This window comes from Salvelinus alpinus, chromosome 2 (genome assembly GCF_045679555.1).
Source record: "Salvelinus alpinus chromosome 2, SLU_Salpinus.1, whole genome shotgun sequence".
In the NCBI taxonomy this organism is placed as follows: domain Eukaryota; kingdom Metazoa; phylum Chordata; class Actinopteri; order Salmoniformes; family Salmonidae; genus Salvelinus; species Salvelinus alpinus.
Genome location: NC_092087.1, coordinates 69,988,016 through 70,003,861, shown reverse-complemented (window position 1 = coordinate 70,003,861; position 15,846 = coordinate 69,988,016). Strand labels below are relative to the sequence as shown.

The following is a 15,846-nucleotide window of genomic DNA, read 5'->3' as shown; positions in this document are numbered from 1 at the left end:
TGGGCATGGGGGGGTTGAAATTGAGCCGCGGCCTGCGGTCCGGGCCGCCAGTTGCCTATCCTTGCTCTACACCTTAATAAGCATCTCAACAATAGACGGGCTTGATAAAATTCCATTATATAATTTGTGCAAACAATCCTTCAAAAACACAGAGAGGATACATTTCTTCTGAAATTCTGCAGAGAACAAAATACTGATGTTGATATACTTTCAAAGGTTCAAGAAAGTATGTGTGGTATGGTAAGAGCAATGTTTGAGGATAAAGAACTCATAAAAAGCCTTGTGGAAGCGAGGTATGACATGGTGCTCACAGATCTGCGTGTGGTGGGGGAGTCTTGCTGGTGCATTATATTAGATTGCCTTTAGTTTACAGCGCTCGTTGGACCACAGCTGGTATGGCACATTTTGCTCTTTCTCCCTCACCAGTTATTTATTCCAATTTTTAGATCAGGTTTATCGGAAGATATGAATTTCTTACAGAGGCTCAGAAATATGTTTTATGGCATTATGGTTTTCCAGGAAATTGTAGAGTTCAATATATACTATGATGAGCTTTGTGATAAATACTTTGGCCGAGATATTCATTATTACAGATTGCTCCGTTCAGCTGACCTATGGTTGATTCGCTCTGATTTTGTTTTCGGGTCTCCACATCCAACTATGCCAAACATCATACACATTGATGGCTTCTACTGCAAGCCTGTTCAACCGCTCTCAAAAGAGCAAGAAGAGTTTGTTCAGAGCTCTAGAGAACATGGGGGTCATTATAATGTAGTTAGGATCCTTAGTCTTTCAAGGGATGTATCCACTGAAATTGCTTCTGCCTTTTCCCAATGCCTCAGAAAGTCACGTGGAGACATGTTAGCGAAAAACCCTCCATTTCAGGCAACAATACAATACACTCCTGGTAAAATGGCTGGCTCAGTCTGACCTCCTTGGTCATAACAAGATCAGAGCATTTGTGTCACATGGGGTTACTAATGTGGTCAAGGAGGCCATTTACCATGGTGTTGGGTTTGCCACTGTTTCAAGACCAATTTGACAATCTTCTCCGGCTGGAAGAGAGAGGAGGAGCCAAGGTTTTAGACATTGGCAGTTTCAATAGAGGGATCTTTGTTCAGGGCTTGCAGGAAGTTCTCCACAACGGGGCCTACAAGTTCAACACGCAGAAGCACTCTAGACTGCAAGGAGACCATACCATGAAGCCACTGGACAGGGCCGTCTACTGGATTGAGTTCGTCATGAGACACAAAAAAGCTGCTGACTTCGGCTCAGAGTCCCACAGGATGCCATGATACAGCTACCACTCAGTGGATGTCATCACCATGTTGTCGGCAATGGTGCTCCTCTTCCTCCTGCCTAATGCAGCTATAGTAAAATACTGTCGCTGCAGGCTGTGTTGGAAAATAAAAATGTATCATCATATTGTACTCATAAGTAAAAGTTATTATTTCCGAGAGCTTCAAGTTTTGTGATTAACTTGTTGGGAAATGGGTATAACACAAGTGTATATTTTGTTTAATAAATTGTGTTGATTTATTTCACATTGTTCTATCGAGTCAATTTTATTTGATTGAGGAGGAGTCGGAGGACTCCTGCTAAAATGCCCGCCATTGTCAGAATTTTCATTTAGTATTTTACTGTCTTCTACGTTAATTGTCATGTCACATAAATGACTATTACTCAGATATTGAAAACTATTTTAACTTCAAGCAGCCAATTTGTAAAGATTCATTGTGGCTCTTGGCTATTCTGAAATTGTTTGGGCGGATGATGCAAAAACCACTATGTTGTGAATTAATCCAATAAAAACCAATGGGAGAGACTCGGGGTAAATTATTGTGTCTGCACTGACTGGGGGACAATTTAATTAGCCTTAGTATAATAACATTATAACAAAATTGGTCCATGTATCAACAAAACAAGCTGAAAAATATCATTCATTATGATGGGTTGTGTTACAGAATGTGTTGAAAGCCCTTGATGGAGAATTAAGGTCGGGTCCAATAGAGGGACTGGAACAGTTAAGAATGAAAAAAATAGAGGCAATGAAAAGTTGAGGCAAGACTCATGGTCACAAACTGCTAGGATGACTATACAGACATGGCCTGTGTGTCAATACCTTCAAGTCACTTCCTTTCCTTGTCTCCTTTCTTTGATCCACACTAATACAAAAGAGCTATTCAGGTGATATACAAAAAGAACACCATCTTTCTTTCATCTAGTATGCTCAAAAAGTGCCTATGAGTCAAGAGGAGAAAAGGAAACCACTTTATAGTATTAAGACGCAGCCCATGGTTAGCATTAGCATAGAAATGGTCCGTTTGGGCTTTATAGCATTAAGATGCAGCCTATGGTTAGCATTAGCGTAGAAATTGTACTTTATGTCTGGGTAGCTGAGCACCACTAGCTGGGCACAGGCATTGACGTCATCTCCTTCGATGAACGACATGTACACTACTCCAACCGTCTCCAGCATGGTGAAGTCCTCTGTGTCCTCCTCCTTCACCTGCTGCCTCCGGCTGGCCTGTTCACTAGGAGAGAAAGAGGAGAGGGAGAGAAAACAGCAAAGGGTTAGTGGCCAAGGGGGAGAGGTTGGGAGAAAATTTGGACCGGCCAACAGATGAAGACTTCTAGTAGTAATGAGGCATTCTACAGCACCGGTCCCCCTACACCATCTGCTTGGCTTCTACATCTCTAGCGTCAGACACAAATCTACCAAGGAGGCGGCGCTGGGAAAGGGGACATGATACCATTATCAGTGACAGTCACAATAGATTCACATGTCAATGGCTGAGAGAGATAGCTGATACTGGCAGCAATCCAGGGTTACTGTTGGCAAGAAACTTCTCTCTTGCAGAAAGGTCTCACCTCACCTGCCCAGTTGCTGTGTCCCTCTGATGGTGTCATAGGGTAACTTACTACTGTTCTCCCAAGACAACCCTACCTGAACCTCAGGGCTATCCACTATTGAACAAGGATAACTAGGCCTACGTTCAGACCTTTTACATGGTTATGTGGTTGATGTGTGATATTCCACGAGCACAGTTCATAGGGTTTAAAATACCAACTTGTGCAGGGCTGGCTCCAAGCGGACACCTAGAAACTCAGTCTGGGTCTCAACGTACTGTTGAGAGTTAGAACAGTAGAAAACACAAGGTGCAATTTCCAAATGTGGTTGTGCATCAGCAGTTTCTCTCTTGTTCTGTCAGTCACCCAGGGGCGCTGACCTCCAGGGGGCCCCCTTTGATTGTGTTAGTCACCCTCGCTCAGATATCATTAACATGGCATAAGTCATGTAGGAAATTAGCTTTAAAACTGCAAAAATGAGTAAATGTGGATATTGAATTGAGCACTTCAGCATGGTTTTGTGGCACAGTCGATGCCACGCAGGGCTAACAGGCCAGAAGGTTGAGGGTTTGCCGACCACCACTGATGAGCTCACTCTCCCTGCCTGTCTCACTACAATACAATCAGAGATGGGGAAAACAGATGTAGAATTTAATGATATATCTATAATTGTAAACCAGGTGGTTCGAGCCCTGGACGCTGATTAGCTGAAATCACTGTTTACTGTTCTAATTACGTTGGTAACCAGTTTATAATAGCAATAAAGCACCTTGGGGGTTTGTGGTATTTGGCCAATATTCCACAGTTAAGGGCTGTATGCAGGCACTAAGAACTTAAGAACAGCCCTTAGCTGTGGTATACTGGCCATATACCACACCCCCTTGTGCCTTATTACATAAGTAAATAAAACATATGCATCGTTTTCCTACCAGCAGGTTTCTGTGCCAATGCACCACACAAGCCAATAAGCACGTTTTCAACACTACAGTCAAATAGAGTACGTCAATCTCGACAAACATAACATAGATCCCTCCCTAGTCAGTATCAAAGGCATGGCTTGACAATCTATGAATTAACTTTTGGGTGTTTGGTAACAGATGTCTCTTGCCATTGATTGAATGGCCAGTTTGGATGCTGGAATTATATTTGAGTGGAGTGGATAACGTGCGCAGGTAGGTTACAGGAGACTTCTGAAGTAGCCTGATCAGATGAAAACATTGTGTCTAGTTGTGTTTGACACACAAAAAAGGTTATACATTTTAAAAGTTAAGTGACAAATATTTAGTCTATATTGAAGCCTTAGGTTCTAGATCGAGGAATAGCCACTCGGATCGGAAAGGAGGCAGAACGCGCGTTAAACTTTCCTGAATAACAGGGCCTGCTGGGAGCATAGGCCTGTGGCTTCACTATATAGGAAGACTTCGGGGAATGATGATCTGCAACAGACAGTGCATCAGTATCAGAAGTAAAAACACAGCCAGACTGTCCTGTACGGTGCCTTTCTAGACTTTAGAATCTGAGTAGACCCACAATTGATCCAACTGGAATTAAACATTCAAATAACAGGGCTTTTGCACCATTATTTAAATTGCATTTTCACTGCAATTTACAGTCTATAGTAGAACTGTACTGACTTCAAAACAATAATGTCCCTAAGACTTTACAAATTGAATTAACTGTATAACGGATAAAATATTTTGAAATGTAAAAGCGAGCCAGCAAAAAACAACAATCATAATTTTCAAATGTAACTAAACTTGCACCCCTTGCAATAATACTAAACAACCTTTGTACAACACCTAGCAACTAGAGACTTTTGCCTTTTGGTATTGTTGCGAACAGTGGGGCAGGGAATACAACTCAGATCGCTGGCGTGAAAGACAAACATCGTGCCAATAGGGTTAACCCAGTTGCTGGGAATTGTAACGTGAGTGAGGTAGTGAGGTTTGCTACACTGCCCCCTCTGTACTTGAAGGCACGTCGCTGTGCTTCGACAACTCAGCCACCTAGCACATCCGAGCCGTGCGTTCCCACCATCCCACTTCTAACACCAATGTAGCAAACGGCAGTACAAGGAAGTGAAACCGAGTCTCTGGTGTGAAAGGCAAACACCCTATGGATCGTGCTAATAGGGTTAATCCACTTGGTAGGAGTTGCATCATTACATTTGACATTTTAGTCATTTAGCAGATGCTCTTATCCAGAGCAATTGGGGTTAAGTGCCTTGCTCAAGGGCACATCAACAGACTTTTCACCTTGTCGGCTTGGGGATTCGAGCCAGCAACTTTTCAGTTACTGGCCCAACACTCTTAACCGCTAGGCTACCAGCCACCCTCATCATTGCTCATATAACGTTAGCGAGGATTGTGACAGTATAATGGTTTTTGTAATGACAGTCATAGGGACCAGGGTTTGAGTCATAGTTAGTTTACCCCCCAATCCACTATATTAGTGTCAGGTGTTGGAGCACCATTGAAAGCTTGTTCCAACCAAGTTTTAGTCACAGAACATTTTTTGTTAGGCTAGCAGTGTTTCCGTCAGGTTTCTGTACGGCACATATGATGGCTGAGCATGCAAAATAAATGTGCACCACATTGATACAAATGATCATGATATCATTCTGCCAGGTAGGCCTACTTTCCAGTCAACATTTAATTAGGAAGGTTTTTGGGGAAAAACACTGAAAATTGACAGCATGAAAAAATTGTTTCATATGAATTAAATTAATCATTATTTTATGTTTGCTTTTTTAAAACTATTTTGAGAAATGTGAAGACACCCAGTAAAATACTACTTGAGTAAGTCTAAAAGTGTTTGATTTTAAATATACTTAAGTATCTAAAGTAAATGTAATTGAAAAATGTTACTTTAAGTATCAAAAGTAAAAGTATAAATCATTTCAAATTCCTTATATTAAGCAAACCAGATGGCACGATTGTTAGTGTTTTTATTTATTTATGGGTAGGCAGGGGCACACTCCAACTCTCATTCAGAAACAAAGCATTTGTGTTTAGTGAGTCGCCAGATCAGAGGCAGTAGAGATGACCAGGGATGTTCTCTTGATAAGTGCATGAATTTGTACAGACACCCCAAAAAACAACGTAAGTAGTACTTTAAAGTATTTTTTACTTAAGTACTTTACACCACTGTGCACTACTACCCTAATTTCTTCACAAATGAAGGAGAAGCAAGAAAGATTATACATATATACACAGAGAGAGAGAGAGAGAGAGAGAGAGTCATTTCCCCCCAGTTTCACTTAATTAGCAAATGCAGCTGGCTAGTTTAGCCTACTGAAACACCCTGCTCAAACAGAGGGATGCTATGTTAGCTAGCTGGCTATGACTATCCAACACAACACTGGAACTCTTCTAAGTCAAGGTTTTACTAATTTATTGTCACTGGGGCCTGCCGCTGTAACTGCTTACTGACTGTACACTAACGTTACTGCATGATTCTAGCGGGTTTACTAACGCGTTAGTTCTATTAGCTATGTTGACTATGACGTTACTTTAGCTAATATGGTGACAACGATGTAGGCTGTGTGTAACGGTTATGATATGGTTTGGCTTGGAAAGGTTTTCCCGCCTGGTCACACACAGTTGATGTGTTGTGCATTGAAGTCCACAAGTGAAGGGAAGAGGTGAGAGGAGGGGAGCGCATGGATGTGAGAAGGACTACAGCGTTCAGGGGTGTATTCATTCCGCCGATTCTGTTGAAAAACGTTTCTTAAACGGAAGCAAACGGGGTTAAAAATATTTGAATTTGTCCAACAGAAACTCTTGCAACTGTTGGACTAATGATTACATCCAATATAAGCTTGGTACAGGCAAGAGTGCGCAAGGCAGTATTCAATGTCACTGTCACCTCAAATGTATCTCTCGGCCTGTGTGCACGCACCTACGTTAACTTTCATTCATAGGCTAGGTTGTAGCAACATCATGATGGATATAGGGACAATTTGAGCATAATGTAGTTGCCTAAACATATCGCTGGCCTAAACATATCGCTGTTACATTGAACTGGGTGAATGGAATACGAATGACATTCATCCAATATGCTTTAATAGAAAAATAAGGCCATGCTCATGAAAAGAAAATCATCCTCTCTCATCTTGAACGGCACTGACCGCCACTGCTCCATGTGCCAGACAACAGCTCTGCCTCTTGAAATGTCTGGCTTTATTTATACTAACTAGCTAGAAAGCACTGTAGCTACCAAGGGGCTAGTAAATGATGTGAGCTTGCTAGATAGCTAGCAGTCACACCTGTCTGTGGTGTTCTACAATTTGACACAGGTGAGGTGGAGCAGCGCGTGCTCCTTTTCGCTGCGAGTAGCTGTGAAACACAGTTTACAAATAGCCATTATATTATTACAAATTGAGAGGAGAAACGTGTTTGACATTTCCCATTTCTTCTTGAGGAAGAATAGACATGTAGTTATTCGAAATGAACAAACAGAAGTGTCAAATTATTGCAGCGAAGATCTTCTTTGTGTGTACCACTGACGTTTAAAAATAACTTTTGTACCACAGACAGAAGGAGAAACTCAAGACACTTCACAGGGGCTATAAAGCTGAAACATTCGTTTTCTCATCACCAATTATGTCACTGTAAGGTCTACTACACCGGTTGTATTCGGCAAATGTGACAAATAAAATGTTTATTTGATTGTGCATATTCTGTTTGATATTTGATGATTGCCACCTAGTGGGCATTAGGCAGTAGTACCTTGGACAGCTCCTCAATCCCCATACAGTAATTAACTATTTTCATGTTGCCAAGAAAGCACTTTCAAATGAGATTTTAGGCTTCAAACTGTCCCTCAGTGCATACGATCTGCTTGTAATTCAGAGACCATCTTCCATTCCAGTCTAAAAACCCCAGCTTGCATGTAATCCCATCCATCCATCGGTTCACCTATTCATCCACTCAATGTTCAAGTCACCTACATACAGATAACTAAATGCATCCACATTGACTGTGTCAAATTGAGTTTAAACTAAGATTGCTGCGTGCATTGCAGGTTGAAGCCGGATCAAAAGTAGAAAGATATGTTACACAAACAGGACAACTTTTAATTCTCGTAATTCAAGTTTAATGGTTTGAAAAATTGGAAAGGCGCTATTTTATATTAATTTGAAGTTCTTTCTTTAAACATAATTATGAATTTCAAGGGAAATAAAGATATGCAACATTATCGTTGTCTTACAGGAAGGGAGGCTAGATGAGAGAAATGGAGAAATCAGGATATGGTTGGTGACAAACAAGACAGAAAGAGCCCTCATAGGTAAATGAGATAAGAAAAAGTGAAGGTTGACAAGTAGAGCAAAGCAGGTTACATAGCAGATACATTTCAGTAGTAGTAGTGACATTATGTTGAGGTCAGTTGATGAAACTGACAGGTAACTGAAGACATCGGCCTCTGGTTTAAAACAACAGTGAGCCACATCTAAAGCACTGTTCCATCTCAGCTAAAGGAAAAACTAACATTGTCTCCTCTCACACGCATGTCGTGTTCAAAGAGATATATCCAGGACTGGAACCTTTCTCTAAAGCTTGGTGAACCGTTGAGCACGTTACACATTGTGGACATGAGTTTCCTTTGATAGAGAGCTGGAAAGTAGGAAACTACGCTAGTCTATCTCTAGACATGCTTCAAGGTTAAAATGAGTACAGAAGACAATAAGTACAACTATACATCCTCAGACCTGACATGGGTGACACCCTTACAGACATTTAGTTACTCATTATTCCATTCATTCATTCATTAACTTAGTGAGTCCATTCTGAACAGCCCTCGTTCTGAGCGGGTCCTTTCCTCAGTGAGCAAAGCATTTCATGTTATTCCAGTTAGACATTAGACTGTTCACTTTGACCTTGGGGTTTTCGTTATCGTCGTTAAAAAAGTAGCATCTCAAAAAGCTGTTAAAAACAGACATGTGCTGCTAGCCTGATTGGCCGATAATCCTTGGAGTGAGATCCGACGCCCCATCAACAAACACGTCTTTGGCCCTCTAACATCAAGCAGCAGCATGGTGACACTGACCAGGCTGGATGGGCTTACTTGTCTTGAGAGAGCCTCAGCTTGTAATGCAAGGCAAAAGCTTACCGAACCTTTGAAACAGCCCGACATTAATCTGTAGAGAAGTTCAATGTCTCTCGTGAGCTTGAAGCTCACAAAATATCCCCTAAAACACTCCAAACTAGTTTGACAAAAAAACAACAACATGGAAACTATAAGACGGAACAGTTTTTTGTCGTCGTCTTTGGTGCTTTAGAAGCACAAGGTGGCTGTCCAGAACATTATTTGCATGGGTACGTTGCATTACAATGGAAACATCGTCCACCTCGCTCAGTCGAGGCAAAGGTGTCCCCTAACCAAGCAGATATATTTCTTATATACACGGTTAGTTACAAAGGCTAAAATGGTGCTAACAAATGGCTTATGAGTAGCTACTATGGTAACTCCTAAACTAAAATCATCAAATCAACCATATCCCAAAATGAACATGCAGCCACCCACTTCACTTTCACTGAAAACTAACAATCCAACCAGCACTAACCCAAGTACATGTATGCATCAATACATTTCCATGAATGGCGCAGTAGCAAATGATAAGCTTCACCACAAAAAAAACATTCACTTCCTCCCTCTCTATCTACCCCTCTATAAAGAATAGCAGTTTGACCTAAACCTGTGACCCTGACAGTTCGGGGAATTCCATTGGCTAGCAAAAGCTCACCTGACCATCAGTAGCACATTCAAACCAATGACCACAACCACACCTAGCTAGGGGTCAGGTTCATTCCTGCAGACGGACAGATGGTAAACACTCATTTTGGGGTGAAATCCATTCAAATTCAAGTCAGAGTAATTGAAATTCAAGAATTTAAATGTAAATCACTGGTTAAGTGTATTGTGCCCAAAAGAGACTAGTAGATGTGTAGATGAATTTGCGAACACATTTAAAATGTGTCAATTCAAATTCCATTTGTGAATTCAAATTTCAAAAATAACCTCTGGCAATTTCTTCTGGCTATTTCTCCAAATGAAAGTTTAGCTAAATTAAATGTCTGTCTGTCCATCCATCTAGTCACCCGGGAACTGGAAGGTCACCTATACATTGCACATATAGCACCCATGAGGACAAACCTCCATACATAAAATGTTCATGATAAATAGAAATGTAATTATTTCAATAGTTGATATTCGAACTCTGCTTATTGCTTCTAAACGATACCTCGCTACGGCTTTACCCCAATCCTGACCTATATACAATTCACCAGGTAGAGACAAACCACACTGGTGATATGGCAAATACTGTATTTTTCTGCATGTCATTGCAGGTGTGTTTATGGTTTGTGTCTATACAGTATGTGAGATTGTGTGTCTTCCTATGTTTGAGCATGTTTGTCTGCAGGTAACAGCGCTTCCTGTTTCTTCAACCTATAAAGTGTCCATGTTCTTATGTAACAGCGCATCCAGTATCACCAACACCTTGGAAGTGTGCATGTGCGTAAAGTGTTCTAATGCACATATGTATCGACGCATCCCGTTTTTAATCCAGTCCCACAGCTCCTTTAATGAGTTTGACAATTGCTTGATCTGGCATTGCGCTCCATGGGTGCGACACTTCCCACACCTACCAAAGTCTCAGCAAGCAGAAAACGTTCTGCCAACGTTCTGTTCAGCAGCCCAGGAGAAAGCTGGGAAAAAAATATACATGGCCTGCTGCAAGAAAAAAGGAGCCCTTTAAATCACAAGTCTTTGTTTTCACTTTTTCAACCGCCGACATTTTCTTTATCCTCTGTTGTGCAAGCATGCTTCAGATCCACATTGTGACTGACTAATAGTAGTACAGGTTTGAGGTGGTTAGGGCGGGAAGTGTGGACTGTGAAGGCTGGAGGAGCTGGGACTTGTAGTTCAGCAGAGGGAGAATTGTAAGTCCGTGGCAGATGTAGTCCTCTACCTGGAGATCATGGAGCTGGACTGGGAGTGGTTAGAGGTGGAGGTGGCGTGGCTGAGCTGGGAGAAACCACTGTGACTCGACTCCAAACTGGTCATAGAGCCCCTGAGAGAAAAAAGGTTAGATTATTTTATTTAAACGTATTGTTGGCCTAACTAAGGTTTTAGAACTACATACTAAATGGGCTTAAAAATCAGACCTGGGTGCAAATACTATTTGAAATCTTTCAATTACTTTGAGCATTTGCATTAGGAGTGACCAGTGGGAGGGGTTTGCACTTGTGGGACTCTTTTATTGGTTATATTGTAGCAGGAAAGCTCAATCAAGCACAGCTGAAGTATAATTTTTTTTTCTTTCTCTCTCGTCACATAGGAAATTATTTCAAATATTATTTGATCCCTGGTCTGGTATTAATGATGCCCAGTTCAAGCTCCTGCTTTGTCAAGTCTGGTGCTGAATAGTGTAGATCATGCAGCAAGTCAAACCAAACGGAGGTGAATCCACCCTGTGTGACATTCATTTAGCATACTGCACTAAATAGGTTGTCCTTCTAACCCACGGGGACTAAAGCATGGCCTCTCATGCTTCAGTGATAGTTTTGAGGGGCACGAATGAAAGACTTCTTATCCTTATCAACCAATTTGCAGAGGCAGAAAAACACAGCAGGGATCATCAGCTACATTCAGCTGTGTGCTGATTTGGTCTTGAGCAGATGGTCAGGGGGCCGGAACATAATTACAAATCCTTTGTAGACTGCAAATTGACCGCAAGAAGCCCAAACAGATATCATATTTGGATTAAAACCTATAAATGTTATATGTACTTAGATTTGTATGACATCACGTACTTATATTATGCATGGGAATACTTGGGAACAGATTTCCTAAATTAAAGCCGCCAGTTGGGGAACCCTGAAATACAGGTAGCCCTTTGTGGCAAAGGAGGAAGGAAACTCAAACTAAAAAGGCCATGTGTCTGTTGGTCATTCATGCAAGGGCGAGACTAGCTAGCTTAGTGAGTGAGTGGCCTTTTTCTAGCTGAAGCGCACAGAGAAAGCCTAGCATTGCTGGTGAGGTAATGCTCAAATAAAGCCATAAGCGAAGGGTCAAGATGCTAGCATCTTAGAGCTGTCGTTAACTGTTAAATGGGAGTTCTCATAAGCAACCAAACGCAATGCAAAGCTAAGGGAACACAAGTCCACTTACAAACTTTGAACATCAAAGCAAGCCATTCTTCACAGGAAGAGACAGAAAGAGAAGAGACAGAAGGAGGAGTGGAAGAGGGGTTGGTGAGCGATAAGAGGACAGGAGCGCATTGAAAGGAAAGAGTGGAGGGTAAAAAGGACATCTCTCTCTTTAGGACAGAAAGCCTACACTTGGCACTTCATAATGGCTACAATGGACAATGTTAAAGTCAATATTGTGTACAAAAAATATCAAATGGAAAAAAGTATGACACAATCATAACACAAAATACAGTATGATTTAAAAATAAATTACATTTACTTTGATGACCCATTTGATATCAGCTCACACACACAAAGCTACTAACCTGAAGTCCTCGGAGCCAATGACCTCTGTGTAGTACATGACTTTGCACTTGTGTGAGGAGACCTGCAGGGAGGCGAGGACGTCGTCCACACGGGGCAGGTTGGTGGAGGCACTGCCCGGCATGGTGTGGAACTTCCACTGCAGGATGTAGAACCCGGGCCACCTGGTCACGTGGGAACCCTGGGAGAGGGACGGCGAGAGGAAGGGCGAGAGGAGGAGGACGGCGAGAGGAGGAGGAGAGGGGGAAAGAGAGAGGTGCATTAGATGAGAGGTTTTAATCATTGTCAATCTGAATGTTCGAAAGTATCGAAAGGCATTTAAAAATCACACCACTAAACAACTGGTTTCAACATTGGTGTAATTCGCAAACCTGTATATTTTAATGAGTCAATCTTAATTCATTCATTCAGTCAAGAGATTCTCTCAGGCACTGACAAAGAACCACCTGCATGCCTCATGTCTTTCTCAATACTATGAACAACTAGTCTGCTGTTCCATTGCTGACCTGCACGCTCTCCCCCTCCTTGCAGGTGAGTGGTGACTCCACCATGCTGTAGTCCAGGCCTAAGGTCCAGGACTTGTCTATGAGCTGGACGTTGTTCCCCCCGGGGGTGGTGATGCTGCTGTGTTGCCCCACTAGGGGGTCCTTGCGGGGGGTTTGGGGGGCGCGCTTGGAGTGGTAGAGGTGGAAGACCACGTCGCCCTTACACACGTCAAAGTCCCAGGTGATCACGGAGGAGGCGTCGATGATCTCGATCACCAACTGGGAGGGAAAGCAGGGAGGGAGAGAAAAAGAGGAGGGTTGAAGATGAGGGGAGAGAAAAGGAGAAAGGGGGAGGGATGAGAAAGGGAAGGATGGGAAAATCAGGAGTGAGAAAAAGAGATGAGAAGAGTAGAAGTAAAAGAGATTGAGAAATAATTAAAAAGAACAGATGACAGAGGGAGGTAAGACAGCAGATTTCTACCGAGTAGTATCCACATGGCTTCGTTTATAATAGATTATATAATCTACTTTCCTGTAACAGAAACAAAATAACAAATGGGTGCAGATTCCTCTCAAAGCAATGTTCATGTTCAATTTGTGACAGAACAGTGGCTAAATGTCTGAAGATCAGTTTGAATGCACTTTCAGGATTTCTCCAGTGGGTGGCAGTGTTGGTCAAGTAACTTCAGCAGACCAACGTTTGGCTTGTTAATTATTTTCCTCACTCTATCCACATCTTTCTCTCATTCTTCCCATACCTCTTTCCCCATCTCTCTCTTTCTCTCCTCCCACCTATCTGCCCTTCTCTCTCTTTCTTATTTCTCTTTCTCCACAAATGACTTCAAAGCTCCAGCTAAGGCCACAGTCGCATCGCTCTCCTCGAGTCCTCTCTGCTCTGCCCCAGCCGAGGTGCACTGTATTGGGGCTCACCTCGTGGGGCGCTCCCTTAAAGACACTGGCACTCTGGTAGATAGTCTCTGTCCACAGGCTGATGTCTTCGTTCTCCAGCTCCTCTGCAGTACGGTACAGAGATTTGGGCACCAGGCCTCCCTCTGGGACTTCACACTGCACAGACACACAAAGAACTAGGCCATAGGAGAACGAAAACTGCATAGAAAGTACATGTTTGCTAGGATCTTAAATTCAAATTCATAATATCATTTATATGCACGCACAGACATGAAAAAGGGATACAAACGTTATCATGGCAACCACACGACAATGTGACTATGTTGGGTGATGACACCACACACGCACGCGCCCCCACACAGTGACTCACCATACACTCTCCTCCCAGGAAGTCAGGGATGACCTCCTTGTCTATGTAGTCCAGCAGGCCGCCGGGGCCCTGGTAGTCATTTCCAGCGTAGATCAGGAACTTCTTACGGGTGTTCTCATCGATGAACGGGCTCACCTGAACACAGGATAGAGACCGTGGGACGAGTCAACACCCTACTGCCTCCACCTAAATACATCATGCCTAACTGCAGCTTATCTAGTGCCCTATGAGCACTATATAGGGAATAGGGTGTCGTTTAGCAGTCTCAAACAATAGTATTTCATAGTGTCTCACCAGGGTCCAGAGCACAGGGAAGACTCTAGGAGCCCTCAGTATGAGCAGACGTCCCAGGGTCTCTGGGTAGTTGGCCTCCACCACCTCAATGATTCTCAGAAGGGCCTTAACCCCCGGTCGCCACAGGTGGCGCATGTTTAACCCTTCGAGGTCCACCAGACACGTCCAACAACTAGAGGGGAGAGAGAGAGAGGAGGCAGGAGGGTGAGATTTTAAGTACTCTACACAGATTGTAAGTACAATACACATTACATTTCCAAATACGACCATATGATGTCAAAAAACAGAAACGGACAGATTGCTCCCACTCTCTCAATCAGGGGCTCTGGCTCCCTGTCGTACGTGAGGGAAGCTCCATGGCATTCCACCCTAGCACACTTGAGATAGATTCCTGCATGGCTTCTCTCCACAGTCACATCCATCTGATAAGCCTGACAGCTGCCAGGTAACACCCCCCATTCTCACCTTCTTTCTCTTTTTTTCCTTCTCTTTTCCGCTTCTCCTCTCACTCGCTCCATTTCTCTGTCACTTAATCAATTTCCCGCTCTCTCTCTTTCTCACCCAAATCCTTCAGAGAGGAACCTTCCATTCTTTCCATCTTGCCTAGAGATAACTTTAAAGAGCATCCCCAACACTCTGTGTTAATAACCCCACTGCACCAAGGCAATTCCCATGATACACATTAGCTTAGCAACAGAGGTCCCATAGGACTCATTACTGTTTAGTCCCCCTTCTCCCAGGAACTCGTGTCCTGTAGATCTGAGAGGCCTGGATAGGTGTATGCAATATGGCTTAAACTCCACTTGACCTATCAGAGGGAGTGGTGGAGCTACTACCAAATAGCAACGGGGTGTGTACCTGATTGGTCGGCCAAAGACTTTGGTGTTCTCCTCACAGCGCCTTAGGCCCTCCTCGTTTATGGATAGAACCTGAAGGGTTAAAAACACACACACACTTAATGTAGGTATGCTTACACACACACACACACACACACACACACACTTTAGTTAATACATGTATGACTGACAGCAGAAGAGGCCCACTCACGTGTCTGAGTAGAGACTCCTCTCCCAGGGCTCGGACCAGCCCCTTGGTGTCCATCTGTCCCAGACGCAGGATATAGAGAGGACGACCCTCTGGAAGGACACACAGACGCATAATTTGAATAGTCTAGGGATGCAAATGTCGGTCCATTTTGCTGCCGACGAACCAACCCTCATTAACCAACTACTTTGCAGACAGAGTTCAGTGTGTCAAATCGGAGGGCATGTTGTCCGGTCCTCTGGCAGTCTCTATGGGGGTACCACAGGGTTCAATTCTCGGGCCGACTCTTTTCTCTGTATACTGTACATCAATGATGTTGCTCTTGCTGCGGGCGATTCCCTGATCCACCTCTACGCAGACGACACCATTCTATATA

At 43.1% G+C, this 15,846-nt stretch overlaps 1 protein-coding gene and 1 pseudogene across 5 annotated transcripts in view; one reads left to right on the top strand and one right to left on the bottom strand.

Moving 5' to 3' along the window:
- The first annotated feature begins 249 nt into the window (after positions 1-249).
- On the top strand, positions 250-1,295 carry LOC139541233 (UDP-glucuronosyltransferase 2B23-like; annotated as a pseudogene).
- Positions 1,296-1,844: 549 nt separating this feature from the next.
- Positions 1,845-15,846, bottom strand: part of LOC139567568 (SEC14-like protein 1) — a 63,075-nt gene continuing 49,073 nt past the window's right edge. For 2 of the 5 annotated variants that reach the window (XM_071388923.1, XM_071388925.1), the window contains exons 13-21: positions 15,474-15,562; positions 15,285-15,355; positions 14,427-14,598; positions 14,133-14,267; positions 13,784-13,918; positions 12,875-13,132; positions 12,371-12,549; positions 12,025-12,051; positions 7,925-10,924 (exon numbers count right to left, since the gene is read on the bottom strand). In XM_071388923.1, coding sequence (XP_071245024.1) covers positions 10,819-10,924; positions 12,025-12,051; positions 12,371-12,549; positions 12,875-13,132; positions 13,784-13,918; positions 14,133-14,267; positions 14,427-14,598; positions 15,285-15,355; positions 15,474-15,562 — 1,172 coding nt within the window. In that variant the 3' untranslated portion in view covers positions 7,925-10,818. Of the gene's footprint in view, positions 2,535-7,924; positions 10,925-12,024; positions 12,052-12,370; positions 12,550-12,874; positions 13,133-13,783; positions 13,919-14,132; positions 14,268-14,426; positions 14,599-15,284; positions 15,356-15,473; positions 15,563-15,846 lie in introns of those variants that run through there. The other 3 variants (XM_071388924.1, XM_071388926.1, XM_071388922.1) reach the window with 2 other exon arrangements.